Source organism: Urtica dioica, chromosome 11, assembly GCF_054948205.1.
Source record: "Urtica dioica subsp. dioica isolate 48M chromosome 11, U.dioica_male_clone48M_v1_H2, whole genome shotgun sequence".
NCBI lineage: Eukaryota > Viridiplantae > Streptophyta > Magnoliopsida > Rosales > Urticaceae > Urtica > Urtica dioica.
The window spans coordinates 4,342,349-4,361,779 of record NC_142766.1 but is presented as its reverse complement, the minus strand read 5'-3'; the positions used below and the strand labels follow the sequence as shown (position 1 = coordinate 4,361,779).

Below are 19,431 nucleotides of genomic sequence, written 5' to 3'. Positions count from 1 at the left end.
CTTAACTCGAGGGCTGCGCGGATGCGTCCTTCGGCTCTCGCCGGGATGTATGTGTGATCGTCCCTAACACGAGGGCTACGAGTGTGCATCCTTCGGCCTCGTCAGGATGTATGTATCACCGCCCCTAGCTCGAGGGCAACACAAGTGCGACCTTCGGCTCCCGCTTGAATGTATTTGTGACTGTCCCTAGCTGGAGGGATGTGAGGTTGCGTCCTTCGGCTCTCGCTGGAATGTATGTGTGATCGTCCCTAGCTCGAGGGCCGCGCGGATGTGTCCTTCAACTCTCACCGGAATGTATGTGTGACTGTCACTAGCTCGAGGGATGCGGGTGCATGCTTAGGCTCTCGCCGGAATGTACTTGTGACCATCCTAGGCTCGAAGGCTGCGCGAGTGCGTCCTTCGGCTCTCGCCCACATTTTTTTTAAGTAATTTGTTAAAATTGTTTGAAAAACTTGTAGAAGCGAAATAAAGCTGATAAAAAAAAAAAAAAAAAAAAAAAAAAAAAAAAAAAAAAAATCTGAATAAACGCTCGAGTAGTGCTGAATTTTGTAGTTTTACATGAGATGGCCTGAAGGCCTTCATTGATTTAAAAAAAACTTGGAGAGAAAAGCAGTGAAAATAAAATAATTATTTTTTCTATTTTTATTTTTGAAAACCAAGTGAAAAATAAATGAGGATTCGATTACAAGACACATATGAGGAGCATTTCATCTTCCCGTTTTTTTTTTCTCACAACTGCACCCAAATGTTTTCTTGAATAATTTTTTCGGAGGTCCATTATAAAAATAGCCAAAATAAACATTTAACATTGCTAAATAGTCAACGTTTAACTTAGGTAAATATCCATTTTCAGACGTAAATCTTAGGTAAATAACCGTTTTCATATACCAAACGTTAACTATTTACCTAAAATTTACGTCTGAAAGTAGCTATTTACCTGAGATACATCAAACGTTGGCTATTTAGCGATGTCACATTTTCCTATTTTTTACGGTAATAAAATTGGTAATAAAATTGGGATGTGAATGAATTACCTTTTGTGTCTGTCTTCGAACATCTTGGGCTATACAAATTCCTTGGAAGCATAAAAAAAAATTTGGCTAACTAAATCCCCTGATTTGTATTTCAGAAATATATTCTAAGTTCTTTCATGAAGAACAGGTTTAGGTTTAGTAAAAACAAGAAATAGCAAATCACTTTTTGCAACCTGAACTCACCCTAACAAAAACATTCTTAGAGCTCAATATGGCTTTCAAAAAAAGAAGCAGCTGAGCGTAAAGTAAAGTACCAATTTCTTTGGAACATAACGTCAAGAAGCCTTGCTGACAAGGCGGTTGTTTTCAAGAAGAGTGGCTGGAAACGGGGCTCGACAACTACCGATGTGGGATTTTAAGCGAGATATGTTTGGATGGGCACTTTTACATCGATGGCAGCGCAACTCTATTGACAAGATTTTCTCATCGTGCTCTACGTTTGCATTCCCGTGAACGTCGATTTCCTGCATCACGTCCACGGAATCACGGAAAAAGAGAGTATTGAACGAGTTCCAATGTTTCTTGTTCTTCAGATGTTGGGAGTCAAAATCTTGACTGATCACGTGTAAGTGAAGTTGCCGCATCGATGGGACCTACATCAGAAATGGTCCACATAGAATCATAACCTAAAAATACATAATATTGAGGTATATGGATTTGGGAGAACATAAGGGCAGATATGCACAATAACTCTCCCTGTCTTTCTATTTCTTCTATATTCCTCTCTATATTGTATTTGTGCACTGATGTTTACACGAAACTAGTCCAAACATGTTCAATCATGTCATAAGTTGCTTATTTACTCAATTGCTTTGTATGCTTGAGATGCAGGTGACAATGACTTTGTTAGCGTCAGATCTGGCACCGAAGTAAACATATACAAGAACTCGACGAATCGATATAGCATGTTCCTATCACACACAATATCAACTATCTAAAACTATTTTTACTGTTTGCCAAAAATAAATAAATAACAAAGTAACCTTTCGAGTAAGAATTTTACATACAGTGTGATAGCCTAGCCGGAAAATTAAAGATCCATCTTCTTGCAAGAACTTCTCAGCCCACGTCAAACCAACATCGTGCATTGTTCTCAACAAATTTAGATGTTCTTTATGTACGTCTACGAGTGCATTCAAACCTTCATAACGAGCCAACACTAAAACATGCTTCTTCGCCTGCAAAAATCTCAATTATCTTGATTGAGCTCAGACAAACGCAGCACCAAGAAAAAGCAAATATTAAGAGTCTAGTATAAACCTTTGGATAAATATCATTCAGCACAACAAAATCATCTGAGGTTTCTAGCACGACATCTTTATGCTGCTCTGGTTGCTTGGCTACGTTGTAAAGGGCCATAGCCCACGATCCCCAGGCTTTGGTTATGGATCCCGAAGGCTTTTCATTCCTCAGGTTGACCGTACCTTTCGACCTTTTCGTCTTTTCAGATCCGTGTTCATTCTCTCTCTTATCCTTTTGCTCACCAACGGTAGGAACAGTCTCGGATTGATCTCGTATCTCCGACTTCTTTAACCCGTGATTTTCGGTACATTCCTTGGGTAGTTTCCTTACGAGTGAGACAAAACCCTCGAAAAGTGACGTGTACGCGGATCGGAGAATTTTGCAACCCGTGACATAGTCATTGTCTAGACAATTTGTTCTCTGCGGGTTCATATTAGGTCCAAGAACGTGTATAACATGAGTCACCCCTTCCCGGCTGAACAAGGGAGAGCTCTGTGGGAGAGCAACAACCACAGCGCTGCCAGGCAGCAGAGACTTTGCTTTCTCTTTGGTAGCGATCTCTAGGGACGGACCAGCGGCACTGAATATCGCGGCATTCACGCCTCCCCCTCCGGGTTTTAATCGCCTGCACCAAAATATCGCTCACATTTCATCTTTCCGACATTTCAAATTGTCATAATAAATAGAATTTTAAATATTACTTCTCTTTTTTTCTTTAAAATAAGGATGGAAGGCAGCCTATATATTAAAAATAAGAATGAAAGTCGTAATTTTAGTTTTCCAACTTCAAACATTTACCTTTTTTTTTTTATAGTAAGAAGTACTAATAGCATTAAAATGTAGGGTTCAAGAAACCATGAAATCTCACCAATTGGCAGCATTTGCTATTACATGGCAGCGCAGACCTCCTTTGGAACATAGTCGAGTAATATCACCCACGAATGTAAAGAACTTTTTGGGGTCGATATTTTTCTCTAAAGCTTTTGCTCTAACCAAAGACAGTATCTTTGACCCGTGACTACGGTCCACCAAGACAAGTCTACCATTCCCAATCTCACCGACGAATTCCTTCACTTTTTCAACAATGATATCAGAAGCCTTCTCATGGTCGAATTGGAAATCTGACGTTGAAATGGAAGGAAATGCCAGCGTGGGAACATCACCAAGAGAGCTTCTAATGGTATCATTATATTCATTAGACTCCATCGTAGTATCATCTTTTTTTGATGAGCAAGCCTTTTCATTGGAGCTCTTCACAAAAGCAGCAGATCCTTCATTACCGACAGACCCAGCTTTCTTGAAGAACGTCGTTATACCGACTTGAACTTTAGAATCTGAACACTTCTCCCCAAAAACACCTTGAGGAAGACTATCTGAGGGACCAAGCGTACCATATGCTTCAATGACACCTTTAACATCTTTCTCATCACAGCAGAAATTAATTCGACTAAAACCCTCAACAAGTTTAGGCCATTCCTTGCTCTGCAGCATTCTGTTCACAACCGCAGCGGCTCTTCCACCTTGCAATTTTCCCTCGTGGTCGGTTCGGCTGACTGACCGTGATATACAGAGCCGAGCAGGAAGATCGAGCACCACAGCATGAACATCACCAACACCAAGCTTGACGAAATCCGAGCGCTGCTTCTTGTCAAGGTTGCATCGGTCGATGAATACACTTTTTCCCTCGTTCATGGCAGTGGCTGCGCTTTTCAGACACTGAGCTTTTGTCCCCGCTTTACCGTTTCCAATAGTGTCCTGCGCAAGAATAGTAAAATTCCGTTGAAGCATAATATCAAACAAATGGTGTGCACAAAGGAACGTGAAGAAAAACTGAGACCTGGCAAACTCGAACCCATTGGCGGGTCGACAGTCGCATAACGTCTTCGCAGAAAGTGGATTTTCCGCTTCCTGGCGCACCCACCAATATTACCATTAGAGCCTTCATTTGTTTTTCTTCTTCTCCACCTGAAACTTATTTTTATTTTATTTTTACTTCTATAAATTAATAATTAAAAAAAAAAATTGTTGACCATCGACGAAGAGGATGGGGTTTAGGATACTGTATACCGTTCGCTCTCGAACCGCCACCGATATCCATGTTCATGTCCGTCGTTCGCTCAAGACTGTAGAGTTGAATAAACTAATGAGCATGAAAACCAAGATAAGTCTTTTAATTTTTTTTTAGCGGCACCGAGACACCGAGACGAGTTTCGGTTCGGAGTCAGATCATGTTTCTCTCGAATGTTTGAAAGAAAACTAACAAAGCGGCCAAGGCAGAGTATATATATTTCCGATCCGGTTAAGAAATAACTCATTTACCCGGATTGTTTTACCTGGGTATAAAATTGGATGTGTACGAACGTCTATATTACCTGCCACCTCTCATTTTCTTTTTTAAAAGTATCTCTAGTTGAGGAATTGCACTCTCAACCTCCGCTTTATCGTAAGTTACCTCTCATTTAGTCATTTAGTGTCTTAAAGATCAATGTGTCAGTGCAAGCCACCCCACGTTGAAGGCCCAAGAGGCCTGGGCCCCCAAAAAAAAAAATTCAGGCTAAAATTTTTTTTTTTTTTTTCCGGCCAAAATTCAGTTTTGGCCCCGTCTCCCCCCCCCCCCCCCCCCCCCCCCCCCCCCCTTCCGAGTCTGGATCTGCCACTGAGTGCAAGCCTCGCTGCGCACCATGGAATTGCAGCGCGCGCAGCCGCTGTATGCGTGGCCGCGGCACCTGCGAGCGTGGGCTCAGCTTGACCTGTTTTGGATGGGCTTTTGAATCCTTTTAGCCTTCAATGGGCTTCTTCTTGACATGGCCCATTGGGCTATTGATGTGGAATTTCTCCTAAGTCGCGAGAAACGACAACATTATGTGTTACAATGATTCTTCTATTATTGAAAGTCTACTTAAATTACGAGTTAAAAGAATTGGTTGAGTTAGACTTTGGTCCGACAACTACCAACAACTACATCCATAAACATAATTCCTTTTTTATTTTTACTTTTCTTCTAAAAATCAAACCCTCTAACTTGTTACCCTTATAAGTAACTGTAAAGTAAGATATTTTTGTAATCTCGTTTCGTAAATCTTAATAAGATTGAGCGAGTTCCTTTGAAGTGTGTAACTGTTGCAAATAGAAGTCTATGAGAGCATGAAATAGTCCATGAATTTATATAATAAATATTTAAGGTCAAGTGAAGATTTCGGAATGGAATTGAGAGGTTTTGAGATTGACTTGAACAAATTTTATCGAGTCTAGTAAATTCTTCGCGGAGCGAGAATCATTTCCGATACGCTTTAAATATTTCTTTTGTGGTTTAAATCAAAAGAAAGAATTTTGATTTAATTGCTTTAATTATTTCCATATAGTTGGAAAATAAACTATGAAGTTCATTATAGATATATGTATTAAAAAAATAAAAATAAAAATAAAATTTAGGATAAGTTTTGCCGAGCAAAGATATGGCCACGGGGTCTTCCCTATCTAGTCAAGTCGATCAAACCCACCAAGAGAAGCAATGGGAGAAATATAGAAATAATGAGATGGAGTGGACTATTTTGCAATAAGGAGAATTGAGTTGTGGAGGAAACTAGAACATGAAATTGAATGCATGGGCTTATTGTGCAATTATGAGAATAGTGTTGGTGATTATTCACCTCATCGCAACCATGCGGGATAAATTAATTACGCTACTTAGCTAACTAGTTAATATTATTGAACAAGATCTAGATTTATTTAATTAATATCAAACGATGAGAGCAATTATCAAGCAATCGAATTAAATAGATGAGTTATCATAAAACTTACGGGTTGTTGGGAATATTGTCCACTAGAAGATGATGATTACCAAATAAGATGAGAAGTTACTTTATTAGCATCATATGATTAGTGGGTTGAGGTCTGATAACATTCAGAATCAATAACAACTATCATCCGTAGTCTCCGTATCAAACTGAATCGCATGCTGGGCATCCGAGATCGGACAGTGAACTAAAACTTGGTCGATGACTGATATGCGTCTGGAAAGCCTTATTTAAAGTCATATATGTGGAACATGAGTGAGGGTTGGTCACTCAGTGGGAGCATTATACACTTGCAGAAGATGTACGACATGGACAAACTTTGGTTTGGATAGATGCGTCGTTTAAGGACCGTTACGATGCACTAGCCGAGGCCGCTTATGATGGTCATAGTGACGCTTGATCTAATATCCTGAAGTAATCATGGACTTCTAGATCATTACTGGCTTCTTTGACTCACCATGTTAAAGGCTAGTTAGACGCTGATCAATTAGGCGTCTTATGAAGTCGGGACTTCATTGTAGAAGAAAGTGTTTTTCATATACGGAATCGAGCCTTCTTGAAAGAAGGTTCATATTCTCTCACCCAAGGGTTGATTCCATAACCGATTGATTGTGCATACTTTCGAAGTTGGCTTATGTTCGATTGAATCTTTCGTTGGGGAAGCAACGATGCTCAAGGCTTATATGTAATGAGAAAGGTATAACGGAACAAATTGACCTATCTCGATACGGGCAGAACCTAGAGGGTCATGATTACGTACTGACTAAATCAGTGGACACTCCTTACGATGAGTAAATATAAATCTAGTATCAAAGTTGGGTTCAGTTCCGGATTACACGATGGAGTATTGTAAGGGACTAGACAATTCGATTAGAAAAGAAAAAGGAATTTTTTGTCTTATATCGAGATTGTTAAGTTTCTACTACTAGGTCCATCGTTCCCGATTCAACTTCGATAAAGGCGGATAAGAACGTTAATATAATATTGTTATTATAATCTCACTTTCTGAGCATTAATTCCAAAAAGGGTATTTTGGAAATTAAATAAATATTTATGGTAATGCTGTTTATTTGTTGCTAGATCAAGTAAATAAACTTTATATTTATTGTTGGGCAAGTAAATATGTGTTAAATTAGAAATGTTCGTGGTTACTCACAGGTTCAAGAAGACAAGTGGGACGCGAGCTGAGTGGGGAGACGAGCGATTCAACCTTTCCGAAAGCTTCTCAACGCTCAAGCTTCAATCAAGGTTGGTACCGAGTGAAAGCTCATAATAGTTTTAAATTTTAAATTATACGCTCATGCACTTTGTCTAGATAGTAAAATCGTTTTACGCGTATTTAAAGAAATTTTAATATTTCGTCGCTTGCTAGAAGCAATAATCTTTTCTTAATCCTAGATCTATTCCAACAATAGCACCCTATTAAAGCCAATTACCAGCCCATTTGCGCACCAACATGTTTCAAAAAACAATTCTTAAAATTGGACAAAAAAACTGTTTTACTCAATTGTTATATCATGTGGAGGTGGCATACAAACGAAATTCGGATATTTCAACACCCGGTGGGAGAGCAATAACGCTTTAAGATTGTTAGCCATATTGTTTATAATAGGCGTGAAATAATAGACAAATTGCATAACATTAAATCCAAAACTAATAGCATGACATAAAATACAGATTAAAGTAAATAAATTGGTCGATATCACCAAGAAATCGGTAGGAAAGGAAATTGGGAACACGTCGAGGCTTTTCGACAATAACCAATCTTATATGTCTCGCAACGAGGAACAAGAATCATTCATAACATTTCAATTTCGATGAGTGAACCCCACTCAAATATTTTTCATAAATTAGTCAATCAAATGATGTCAAATACTCTTTAATATCATTAACCACACAAAATTTTCAACAAGTTGGTATGGCAGGTTTGTGTTCAACACATAAGTTTTGTATTTACGCCCTAATTTTCATATTCGATTGTATTTTTCTCTACCTTTAAAAAAATAAAATTAAAATTTTTTTATAGTTTTTTTTTAGAGTTTTGTGTTAATTTGTACCGTTTATATTTGGATTCGTCGAATAAGGTTGTTCGCGACTATCTTTGTTACAACTATTGCATCGTTATGTGGGTGCAATACTCGCTTGGCCTCGAGTTTGGTGAAGTGGATTGACTCGAACGGCATGGGTGGCGGTTCCATGTTGGTGAGATTTATGCCGTGGACGATTTTCCCATGAGAGACGGCCATCAGGTACTTTTTTCGTTGCTTGCGGTAGTCGCCGTATTCAGGCCCTCCCATGATTGTCTTGACCACGTTCATGCCCTAGTCCCCCGAGTCGTCGCTCATCGTAGGGGCGTTATCGTAACCACTGTTTTTCCTTTCCTTTGTTGTATCGGGCGCACAGTCGAGGTTGTGATCCCGGCAGCGCACATGACAAACTCTTTGAGTTTTCCGCCCTGCACCAGGGCCTCAATTTGCCTCTTGAGTTGGTGGCACTCGAATGTCATGTGTCCCTGATCCCAATGATATTCGCAATATCTGATCATGTCCCGCGTTGCAGGGTCACTCTTCAGTGGCACCTTTTCCTCTAATTTTTGGTGATTCGCTCTCTTTGCTTTTCCAACGATTTCTCACCTTTTCCGATGCTCTGTTTGACCGAAAGCTCCATTTTTTCAGTCTCTACGCTTTCAAATATCTTGGGTAAGTTGTTTATACACTATTTTCTGTGATTTTTGTTCACAATGCATGCGTTGTGAGTCTGTTCGGACCTTTACGCTAGGAGTTATTTATGTTATATCATAGGAAATGGGTGGTCGGTCGAGGCCAAATTTGAGGATTGATCCTCGGGTAGTCATGAGGACCGAGCCTGATCCCGAGGAGGTTATTTTTCCATTCCGAGAATAGTGTCTCATTCTTTCGAGACCGTGATTGGTATCACGTTCCGGAGATTGGCCGGGACCAACCTGTCTTTGCTGTTATGCTTTCGCAAGTTTTTCATCGTCCTCCCGTGCATCCCGAGCTCATGAATAAGGAGCTTGTGGACTTGGTGTTTGACTCCCCGAGATTTTATTACATGAAAGAGATGTCATCCGAGTTGAGTGCCCTCGTGTCCGTGGAAAAAGCCAGTCATCCTCCGAGCCTTTTCTCGGAGCCTACATCTTCCTCTATGCTTGAAGCCAATGAAGCGGTTATGAGGTTTGAATCGCCTGGTCCGAGCGATCGAACATTCGGCGTGGACATCCCAAAGAATGATCTTGACGAGGACGTTTCTGAACGCCGGGAAGGCCAGTTCTCGGCCATGCAATGGACTTCTCGAGTCTCTTCCTCATATCTCGCAAGAGTACGCAATGAGTTTTGGATACGTGAGAATATCATGTTATCGGTCCCGAAGAAGCACAAGCGTGCTTGCAATCCTATGCTTGGGAAAGTGGCGCTTAACGTCGCCATTTTGAGAGTGATTGGCAGGTTTCCTATGCATCCGCTTATTTCTCAGTTTATGGCCGACTTGGGTTGCGCTCCGACTCAACTTGTCCCAACGCATATTGGATGTTCGTCGGGATGACGGTTCTCTGGGCCAAGTTTTACAATCGGCCTCCGGTGTTGGCTGATTTTGCCCAGTTTTACAATTTGAAGTTGTTTGGAATTCTTGCCCACGAGAAGATATTATTTGTAACTTCTTGATGAAATATTTAATAAAATAAAGTTTTGACATTTATTATCTTTTCGAGTTGAAAGAGATAGTATCTTAATCCAAATATTTATCAAACATTTACCATTCCATAGTCTCCTTATTAAACTGAGTCACATGCTGGGCATCCGAGTTCGGGCAGTGAACTAAAACATGGTCGATGACTGATATGCGCCTGGAAAGTTATATCTGAAGTCATATATGTGGAACATGAGTGAAGGATGATCACTCAGTGGGAGCATTCTACACTTGAAGAAGGTGTGCGACCTGGACAGACTTTGGTTTGGATAGATGCTTCGTTTAAGGACTCTTATGATGCACTAGCCGAGGTCGATTATGATGGTCACAGTGACGCTTGATCTAAATCCTGAAGTAATCATGGACTTCTAAATCATGTTACCGGGTTCTTTGATTCACCACGTTAAAGGCTAATGAAACGCTGACTAAATAGGTGTTTTGGGAGGTCGGGACATGGTCGTATGAGGAAGTGATTGGAGAAAGCTTGAAGAGTTCAGTAGATGAGCCAAAAACTGGAAGTTTCCTATGAACTTGTCATTAAAATATTGGTTGCTTGTCAAAGGCTCTTAATATCAATTAATTAAGTAATCTAGATCTTGTTAATAACCATGTTTTAATTAATTTATGATTGCGTAATTAATTCTTTCCGCATTTAAATGGTTATTTGAGGTGTTAAAATCACCGACAGAAGTCGACCCCGGACCAGCATGGTTTTTACTATGCTCGCGCTCACGATAACTCCGAGAAAGTTGTCACCCGCCTTCTGAGCAGCCAGAAAAAAATGAAAGGATTATTTTTTCTGGGTTGAGGGTGACTTTTCTTATGATAAATGTGTGATCGCGTCGGAGTTCTCGGTGCGATTTAGTTTCTTAAAAACTTTCTTAGTTTTTTTTATTTATCTAACTCCGTTTTTTCTCTTGTTCTCGGGTCTGTTGCCTTAGTACGACGATGAGGACCTCCCGGATCGTTCTCTGATCTTAGATTTAGCGGAGGCTGACCGATCAACTTACGTGTTGTCAGACCTAGACCTTTTAGAAGACTATTATTTGTACCCTTATTCAAGTAGGCGATTTCTCACCTTAGCGCTTCCTTTTAAATTTACTAACTTTATTAAATAGTGAGATTTACCTGGTCAGTTACAAAGATAGGAAGAAAATGAACGGTTCCAGCGGGCGTTCCGGCCAATCCAAAGCGACAGCGCACAGCGTCCAAGACGGCCAATCCGGGCAAGACTAAGACTTCGGCTCCGCCTAAGGCAATCGACACTTCGGAGGCGCCAGCTTCCGACGGTGCCGAACATTCCGGTGCTCCCGACCATTTGGCTCCGACTATGGCCTTTCTTCAAGGACATTTGTTTGCGGACGATGTCGGGGCCATGCGGTCAAAGGTGGCAGTGGATCGACTGGATTCAGTGGCCGAGGCCACTACTTTGGTATGTGCCTATTTCTTTGTTGACCATTTTCCTTAGCGGTTGTTGTTATTGTTTGCTTTGATTTTGCGCAGGCTCTTCCCGGGGCCGTGAGTCTGGTGGACACGGTTGGTGCCAAGCTCCACTAGCTCAAGAAGAGGAACGATCGTTTCCTCAAAGAGCACGACGTGGCTAGGGTCGAGATGTAGAAGGCCAGGTCAGAGCTGGATGAGAAACATCGTGTCGATCTCGAGACTGCTCGCGCCGCTGTTCGCTTGGAAGGAGTGGAGGCCTACAAGGCATCTTAGGATTACCGCAGTAAGCGGGATGATCTTTACAACGCCGGCCTCGTCGAAGCGGTCAAAAAATTGGGTCTGAGGAATCCTACCCTGGATATCATGGACCTGGATGATGAATCTGAGACGACCGAGGGTAACCCAGATGAAGTGCCTCCCTCTGATGCAGTTGCGGACATGCTTGAGCAAGCCTGATGAAGAACTTTTTCTCTCTTTTTTTTATCGCTCCAACCCGAAAGGATTTTGAACTATTGATATGTGGTCGGACCTTAATATTGTAATACTTTTTGCAATAACCCTATAGGGTTTTGATTTATTTAGTTCTTGGTCGGACCTTTATTTTAATTAAATCTTCTTAGCTTCAGCGTAATTGATCGTATTTTGTTTATATCTGTATTTGTTAAAAGGCTTTTTCGAAGTAAAAATATTTCAAAGAGAAAATATTTCAAAGTGACTAAGTAAAATTTTGTTTCTTTCGCTGGAAGCCTTGAAGTGAAAAATAATTCTTAGCAAAGATATTTCCAAATACTTTTAAACTTGTACCTACAGGAGTCCTTAGTACTTGAAGTCGAATTTATTTAAGTGAGAAAAGGATCAATCAGTAAAATGTTATAAAAGTTGAACTTTAGTTATTGGGACCAAGTTTATGTTCGGTACCATTAGAATATTTAGTTAATATTTTTCTAGTAAGAAGAAAAGAGAAAAAAGGAAATAATCTATTGATATGTTTTTTTGTGGTTAAATTTTTTTGTCTACGAATACGGCCAAGCCGTTTTTTGAAGATGAAAAGGTACATTAATTTTGCGACCAAGACGTTTTTTGAATTTTCTGCAAAGTTCTAAACTAAATGAAAAAGTGGCGAAGGTGCTCGGCATTCCATGGATTTTTCTCCATGTTTCCATCCAGTTGTTGTAATCGGTACGCCCCGTTTCCAAAGTCTTCCTTGATGATGTATGGTCCTTCCCAATTTGCTCCGAGTGCTCCTTCTTGTTACACTTTGGTGTGGAGGAAGATTTTTTGAAGGACTTTGTCACCAATCTTGAATTCGCGGGGTCGGGCCTTCCTGTTAAAGTACCGAGCAATTCTTTGCTGGTTAGCTAGATTTCTTAATCGTGCTTTTTCTCGTCTTTCTTCTAGTAGATCGAGATTTAAACAGAGATTTCGGTGTTTACCTCAGTCGAGTAGTTTTCTTGTCACACTGTAGGGAACATAACGTCTATTAGTATTAGAGCGTCATAACCGTATACGAGAGAGAAAGGTGTTCTCCAGTTGTGGAATGGCTAGTTGTTAGGTATGACCATATGACTTCGGGTAGTATTTCTACCCATGCCCCTGTGTGGCTGTCGAGTTTTGTCTTCAGACCATGCTTGATGGTTTTGTTGACAGCTTTGACTAGCTCATTGCTTTGAGGTCGGACTGGAGTAGAAAATACTTTATTACTACCATATTTTTCACAAATTTTTTAATGAGTCACTGTCAAACTACGTCTCGTGGTCGGATACAGTTTTGCGGGGATCCCAAATCCTCTTTATGATATTTTTCCAAATAAATTTTTCTATATTGTGTGCAGTGATTTTATTCAAGGGTTCGGCTTCGACCCATTTTTAAAAGTAATCAATAGCTACTATAGCATACCTGCACCCTCATTTTCTTGCTGGTAATGCTCCGATGAGATCTATCCCCCATTCAGCGAATGGTATCGGGCACGTCATTGAGATGAGGGGAGAAGGTGGAAGTCGTGGTATTCGAGAATTTTTGACATTTCTGGCATTTTCGTACCATGTCCCGAGCATCCATTTTTATTGTGGGCCAATAAACTCCTTGTCGCATTATCTTCTGCGCTAACGCTTCAGCCCCAATGTGACTTCCGCAAATTCCCTCGTGTATTTCCCTGAGGGCGTATTCTGCCTCGTCCTCGTCCAGACATCTCAGCAGAGGATATGAGAATCCTCGCTTGTAGAGCGTGTTTTCTTCCGGTACATATCTTGCTGCTCGGAACTTTAAGTTCCGTGCTTCTGACTTTATTTCTGGTAGGGTTCCGCCTCTTAGGTACTCCTTGATCGGATCCTGCCATCTTGCTTGTTGTCTTACTTGCAAGACTATATTCCCTTCTTGAATGCTCGGGTGCTGGATTTGGACGACAGACACAGGGTCGGAAGCAGATCCCTGAGTGGCCAACTTTTCCAAGGCATCTGCTTCTTCGCTCATGGACCGAGGAATCTTAGCGATCTCGCAACTTTCAAACTCTTGTACGAGGTTGCGGGCTTTCTCGGCATAATGCGACATCTTTTCGTCTTTTGCTTGAAATTCATTCTTTATAATTATTAATTAGGACTCCGAGTACACGTTTAGCTTTATAATTTCTAAATCCTTCGCTATTTCTAGTCCATGGATCATGGCTTCGTATTCGGCATCATTGTTAGATGCATTAAATACAAATTTTAAAGCGAATTTTACCTTGTGTCTGTCTGGTCCGGTGAATGGGATTCCGACTCCAGCGCCTTTTTTGTTCGCTGCACCATCTCCATGCCTTTCCCATGTGGAGTATTTGACTGGCTTGTATATGAACTCAGCAATGAAATCCGCCACAGCCTGCCCTTTGATGGTCGGTCGGGGTTTGAAATGGATGTCGTATTGCGTGAGCTCGATTGACCACCTCATCAGCCTTCCAGACACGTCTAGCTTTAATAAGATTTGTCGGAGCAGGAAGTTAGTCAGTACCTTGATGGGGTGAGCCAGGAAGTAGTGTTTTAACTTCCTTGAGGCATTTATGAGGGCGAACACCAACTTCTCTAGCTCTGGATATCTTTCTTCTGCATCATTGAGACACCGGGAAGTGTAATATACCGGAAGCTGGTGCTTCTCATTATTCTTGATTACCGCCGAGCTCACTGCATGTTCCAAGATGGCAAGGTACATCTCCAGGGGCTCTATGTATTCCATATTTCTTATGGTTGGGGGCCACGCGAGGTGCTCTTTTAAGGATTCGAAATCCTTGTTGCAGTGTTCAGTCTACTCGAAATCTTTCGAGCCTCTTATTGTGTCGAAGAAGTGGATGCTTCAGTCTGTCGATCTAGATATGAATCGACTTAATGCCGCAATGCATCCTGTTAATTTTTTGGACTTGTTTGATGTTTCGCGGAGGCTTCATATGCAGCAGACTGTAATCTTTTTGGGATTTACCTCTATTCCTCTGTCGTGGACGATGAATCCGAGGAATCTTCCTACAGAGACACCAAAAGTACATTTAATTGGGTTAAGTTTCATTCTATATTGTCGCATGATCTCAAAATATTTTCTTAAATCCTCGTTGTGTTCGTTTATTTTTGGACTCTTCATGAGGAGGTCATCAATGTATGCGTCCATAGTGGCTCCGAGTAAATCTGCAAACATTTTATTTACTAGCCTTTGATAAGTGGCTACGGCATTCTTTAATCCAAATGGCATTACTGTGTAGCAGTAAATTCCTCGGTCTGCTATGATCGGAGTATGATCTTGGTTGTTGCCATACATAGGGATCTGATTGTATCCCGAGTAAGCATCCATGAAACTTAAAAGTTCATGCCCGGCCATAGCGTCTACTAACTGATCTACTCTCGGCATTGGGAAACTATCTTTGGGACAGGTTTTGTTTAAGTCTGTGAAATCCACACAGGTTCGCCACTTCCCTTTAGGTTCTTTACCAGTACCGGGCTGGCTACCCAACTTGGATACTTAGTTTCCCGGATAGATTTGTTAGAGAGTAGTTTATATACTTCTTCTTTCAAAGCTAAGTACCTTTCATTATTCAAAGCTCTTTTTTTTTGTCTAGTTGGTTTTTCTTTTGGGTCTATATTTAGCCTATGGCATGCTAATTCAAGATCTATCCCTACCATGTCGGCTTGACACCACACAAAGATATCTAAATTCTTTGACAAAAGAGAGATGAGGTTTTGTTTGGTACTTGAGTCGAGATATTTCTTGATCTTGAGCTTTTTATGTGGTTGCTCGGGGTCTGGAGTGACTTCTTCGACTTTGTCAACAGGGCTGATGACTCATCCGCTTGGCAAGTGGGGGTCAAAGTCAGAGTTGATGGTCATCACCTTGTGGGCATTTCTGTCCTAGCTGCTCTTGAGGTAGTCGGCGTAGCAACTTCTGGCTAAGGCATGCGTGCCTTGTACTTCCCCGACTCCTTGGTCTGTTGGGAATTTCATTTTAAGATATTCCATCGATGTTATGGCTCCGAGCGCTTGCAAGGTGGGTCTTCCTATAATTGCGTTAAAGAAAAACTTGCTCGGGACTACCACTCATTGGGTGTTTACAGTTTTTGTCCTCGGGTTTTCTCCTAGAGTCAGGGGGACTGAGATGATACCTCTTGATTTTATGGAGTCGCTGGTGAATCCGTAGAGGTTTTCTGGAGAAGGAGCCAATGAGTCTTTCTTATAACCCATTATGTCAAAGGTTTCTTCATAGAGGACGTCGACGGCACTTCCAGTATCCACCAAGATTCTATGGACGTTTCGATTGTTGTCAATGGTGCCTACAAGAAGAGTTGTAGTGTGTACATTTGATGTCATATAGTCTTACGAAGACTCTTGCTTGTATCTGCTTATTTATTAATAAAAGTTGAAACATTCATGCAATCTTCCTTGTCTAAAGCTTTATGATAAAACCTTAGTCTTTTAGTCCTTAAACAAACTAAACAACTTACGAAGAGACAAATGTAGATTTGCATGAACAAACTCTTCGTAGTTTGCTTAAAATGATATATTCACAATCTAAGGGTCAAAGGACTATTGACCTCAGTACGATTGTTAGAAGAATCTATGATGTCTGGTTATGAGGTATTGAGAGTTGGAGACTCTATAGTTCTTCTAGGTATCTTCCGAAGGTACTGAATTGACTAGTGCACTTCTAGAGACAAGATAAGAACAAACCATTTAACCTCTTATGTCTCGAAGTCACTACGTATGAATTGCATCGTGCTTACCTTAATCCTGAAATGAGACATGTCATTTCACACCTTAGTATTCTCATTTGAGAAAGTCAAAGTTCGGACTCACTATGTGATTCCGAACAAGGCCTATTGGTGAAGTACTAAGTTGTGAGAATGTCATGAGTAACTTTGTGAAGTTCTCATAGATATGGAATTCATGTACAAGATTGTATCACCTCATGCTTTGTTCCTTGGAGTGTGAATAAATGAACTGGCCAGTGTCCAAATTGAGTCTTGACTCTTTTGGATGAAACAATGTGACTTGTTAGCTCCTCGTCAATACATTGTTTCTAACTTATTCATAAGCGACAAAGGAGTTGATGAAATAACAGCTAGAAGGGTAAAATGGTAATTTTGTAAATCCCGACTAGCTGATGATATTCATGAAGGGTAAACATTGATAATATTATGTGGATCCACTCATTACAATTAGGTTGAATTCTTGAGTAGAAAATAAATTCATTTGAACCGAGAGATTTTCAGTGTCAACTCTTTAGTGGAGTCAGTTGACATTAAGCTAAACTTGGAAAAGGTTTGTGAACTTTTGAGTCCAAGTATTTTAGCTCAAGCTTTGTTCATTTGGATCCATGAGGTCACTGTCACGAATCACATCGATTAGGAATAGTTCAACTGGAAGCTAAGTCAAAACAAGAACGAAAATTGTCAAAAGGGTATTTTTGTCTTTTGAGACAAAGGATGAAATGAATGTCAATAAATTTATTGACAAGTTCATTTGATGACTTAATGTCACTTGGCCATATTAAAATAATTGGGCCTTGTGAATTAATTTCATTTCATAAGAATTTTATTGAAAATTCTTAATGGGCCTTTCTCATGTTGTCATGAACAAATGAAGAAGCTTCTAGAAGCTCCTTCTAGATGAGAAATAGGCGCCCAACATACACATAGGAAGAGAGAATATTTTGTGCATAAATGTATGAAGATACTTGCCAAAAGAAAAAGAGGAAACTACCTTCTAGAAGCTCAAAGGCTTATTGAAGCCTATATTGGCCGTGTGACTCAATGAAGGAAAACGGAAATTGGCTCATGAATATGTGATATTCTATAGAAGAGGAAACTACATTATTGAAGGTAAGATCTCTCCTATAAATAGGAGCCTCATTCTTCTCATTTTTCTCATTCCACATAAGTTAGAGATTGAGAGCCTCTCTCTCTCTAGACCTTATGGCCGCCCCTCTCCTCTCTCTCTCTAGTCAATTTCGTTTTATTGTTTTGGCACCTAGGTCCTCATTTGACCTAGAGTTTAGCTCTGCGACTTCAAGACTCGTTCTTAAGTCGTAGTGTTTAAAAGTGCCCACACACTAATTCCTTTTATTTCGAGTGATTTAGTGATAGAAACTTTCGTGGTTGCTCGAGTTGCCGAGGAAAGAAAGAGAGACGTGCTGCGAGGAGACTAACGTTTTCAACCTTCCGAAGGCTCATCAACGTTCAAGCTTCTAAAGAGGTTAGTAAATTTATTATGCTCATATTAGTTTTATTTACATGTGCTTGCACTTTGTCTAGGTTAGTAAAAACTGTTTTACTTGAAAAAGAAAATTTTTAAAATTCTGCCGCTTTCCGAAGCGTTAAACTTTTTCTTAAACCCTAGATCAAGTCCAACATCGATTACCGATGATGGCGGAGATGACCAGTTGGTCGTTATGCGGAAACATCACCCATCTCGCGTCTTCTGAGGTTAATGTGATTGGTTCCGAACTATGCATGATGATCTTGTTCGGCCTCTGCTCGGCTGTGAAGAGGATTTGTCGATGTCCCGTCTGAGCTTCCCTTACATAATTCTTTTGGGAACTTCAACTGTTCCCTCGTATGTGGTCTCCGCCCACGATCAAAGATATCTGTCCATAGGCTTCCCTCTTCTACTCTTCGGACTCCTTATGATCTGCTCAGAACTTTTATAATGATCCTTGGCGGATTAAAGCCTCGATTGCTTCTTTCAAGTTGAAGCAATCTGCAGTTTTGTGGCTGATATCGTGGTGGGACGCATAGTACTTTGTTTTATCTCTCTTAGAGATATCTTTCTTGATCCGATTTGGCTTCGGGAAATCTTCTTGATCTTGAGTAAGGCTGTAAATTTCATCTACTGAAGCGTTCAAAGGATGATACTTATCATACTTACTTGCGAAAGGTTTTTGTGGCCATGCGCCTGATCGGATCTTTTTTGGAGGGCGCATGTCTTCTGACCGGTGTCCCCTATGCTCTTCCCTTCGGGGCTTTGGGGCTTCGACCTTTCGCGCCGACTGTCTGTCTTCCTCGGCATTGATATATTTTTGTGCCCTTTTGAGGAAGGCGTTGTAGTCCCGAGGACTGGTCTTTTAGAGGGACCACCAGAATTCTTATTCTGTTTTGATCCATGAGGTAATGCCGAAGAGTTTGAAATCTTCTTTCAAATCATCGACTTGGAGTGCTTGTTCTGAGTAGCGGTTGATGTAGTTTTTCAGCGTTTCATCATGAGCCTGCCTCACCGCCAGAAGTATTTCCTTGGGGGTTTTTTCTGAGCTTGAGCCGACAAATTGTTCCATGAACTTTCTCGCCAGCTGCTTCTAGGACCCCACCGAGTTAGGCTTGAGTTTTCGGTACCACCTTTTGGCTGATACTGACAGAGTGATTGATAAAGCTCGGCACATTACCTCGGGATCTGCTCCCTGCAGAAGCATCAACGATGAAAAGGTATCGAGGTAATCTCCTAGGTCCGTCTTTCCATCATACATCGGGATGGTTGGCACCTAGGCTGTGAATGGAGACACGGTCTTCCCTATCTTTAGGTTAGGCTCTTTTTGATCCAGAGCCACTTCTTCAAGTTCCAACCTTTTGAAGTTGGCTTCGATAGTGCTTGCACTATCTCCGTTTCTGATCCTTCTTCAAGATCTTTCATGAACGGAGACCGGATTTTTTGAGTTGAGGGCTGGTACCGATCAGGAAGTTTTCCTGACTAGCCAGGTACCCTTCAGACTCA

The 19,431-nt window shown here is 40.9% G+C and overlaps 2 protein-coding genes across 3 annotated transcripts; both read right to left on the bottom strand.

The window, feature by feature from the left end:
- Positions 1 to 934: 934 nt before the first annotated feature.
- On the bottom strand, positions 935 to 4,729 carry APTX (APRATAXIN-like protein). Of its 2 annotated transcripts, none has more exons than XM_089601872.1 (7): positions 4,610 to 4,729; positions 4,344 to 4,399; positions 4,114 to 4,247; positions 3,145 to 4,031; positions 2,295 to 2,901; positions 2,042 to 2,212; positions 935 to 1,627 (listed from the first exon to the last, which is right to left on the bottom strand). In XM_089601872.1, the coding sequence occupies exons 2-7, from the start codon at positions 4,378 to 4,380 to the stop codon at positions 1,310 to 1,312; spliced, it is 2,154 nt and encodes a 717-aa protein (XP_089457998.1). In that variant the 5' UTR covers positions 4,381 to 4,399; positions 4,610 to 4,729; the 3' UTR covers positions 935 to 1,309. The 2 variants fall into 2 exon arrangements, with proteins under 2 accessions (XP_089457998.1, XP_089457999.1); XM_089601873.1 differs by having other exon boundaries at positions 4,114 to 4,241.
- Positions 4,730 to 13,168: 8,439 nt separating this feature from the next.
- On the bottom strand, positions 13,169 to 13,768 carry LOC149380760 (uncharacterized). The gene has a single exon (XM_089601196.1). The coding sequence runs from the start codon at positions 13,766 to 13,768 to the stop codon at positions 13,169 to 13,171; it is 600 nt and encodes a 199-aa protein (XP_089457322.1).
- Between the last annotated feature and the right edge of the window lie 5,663 nt (positions 13,769 to 19,431).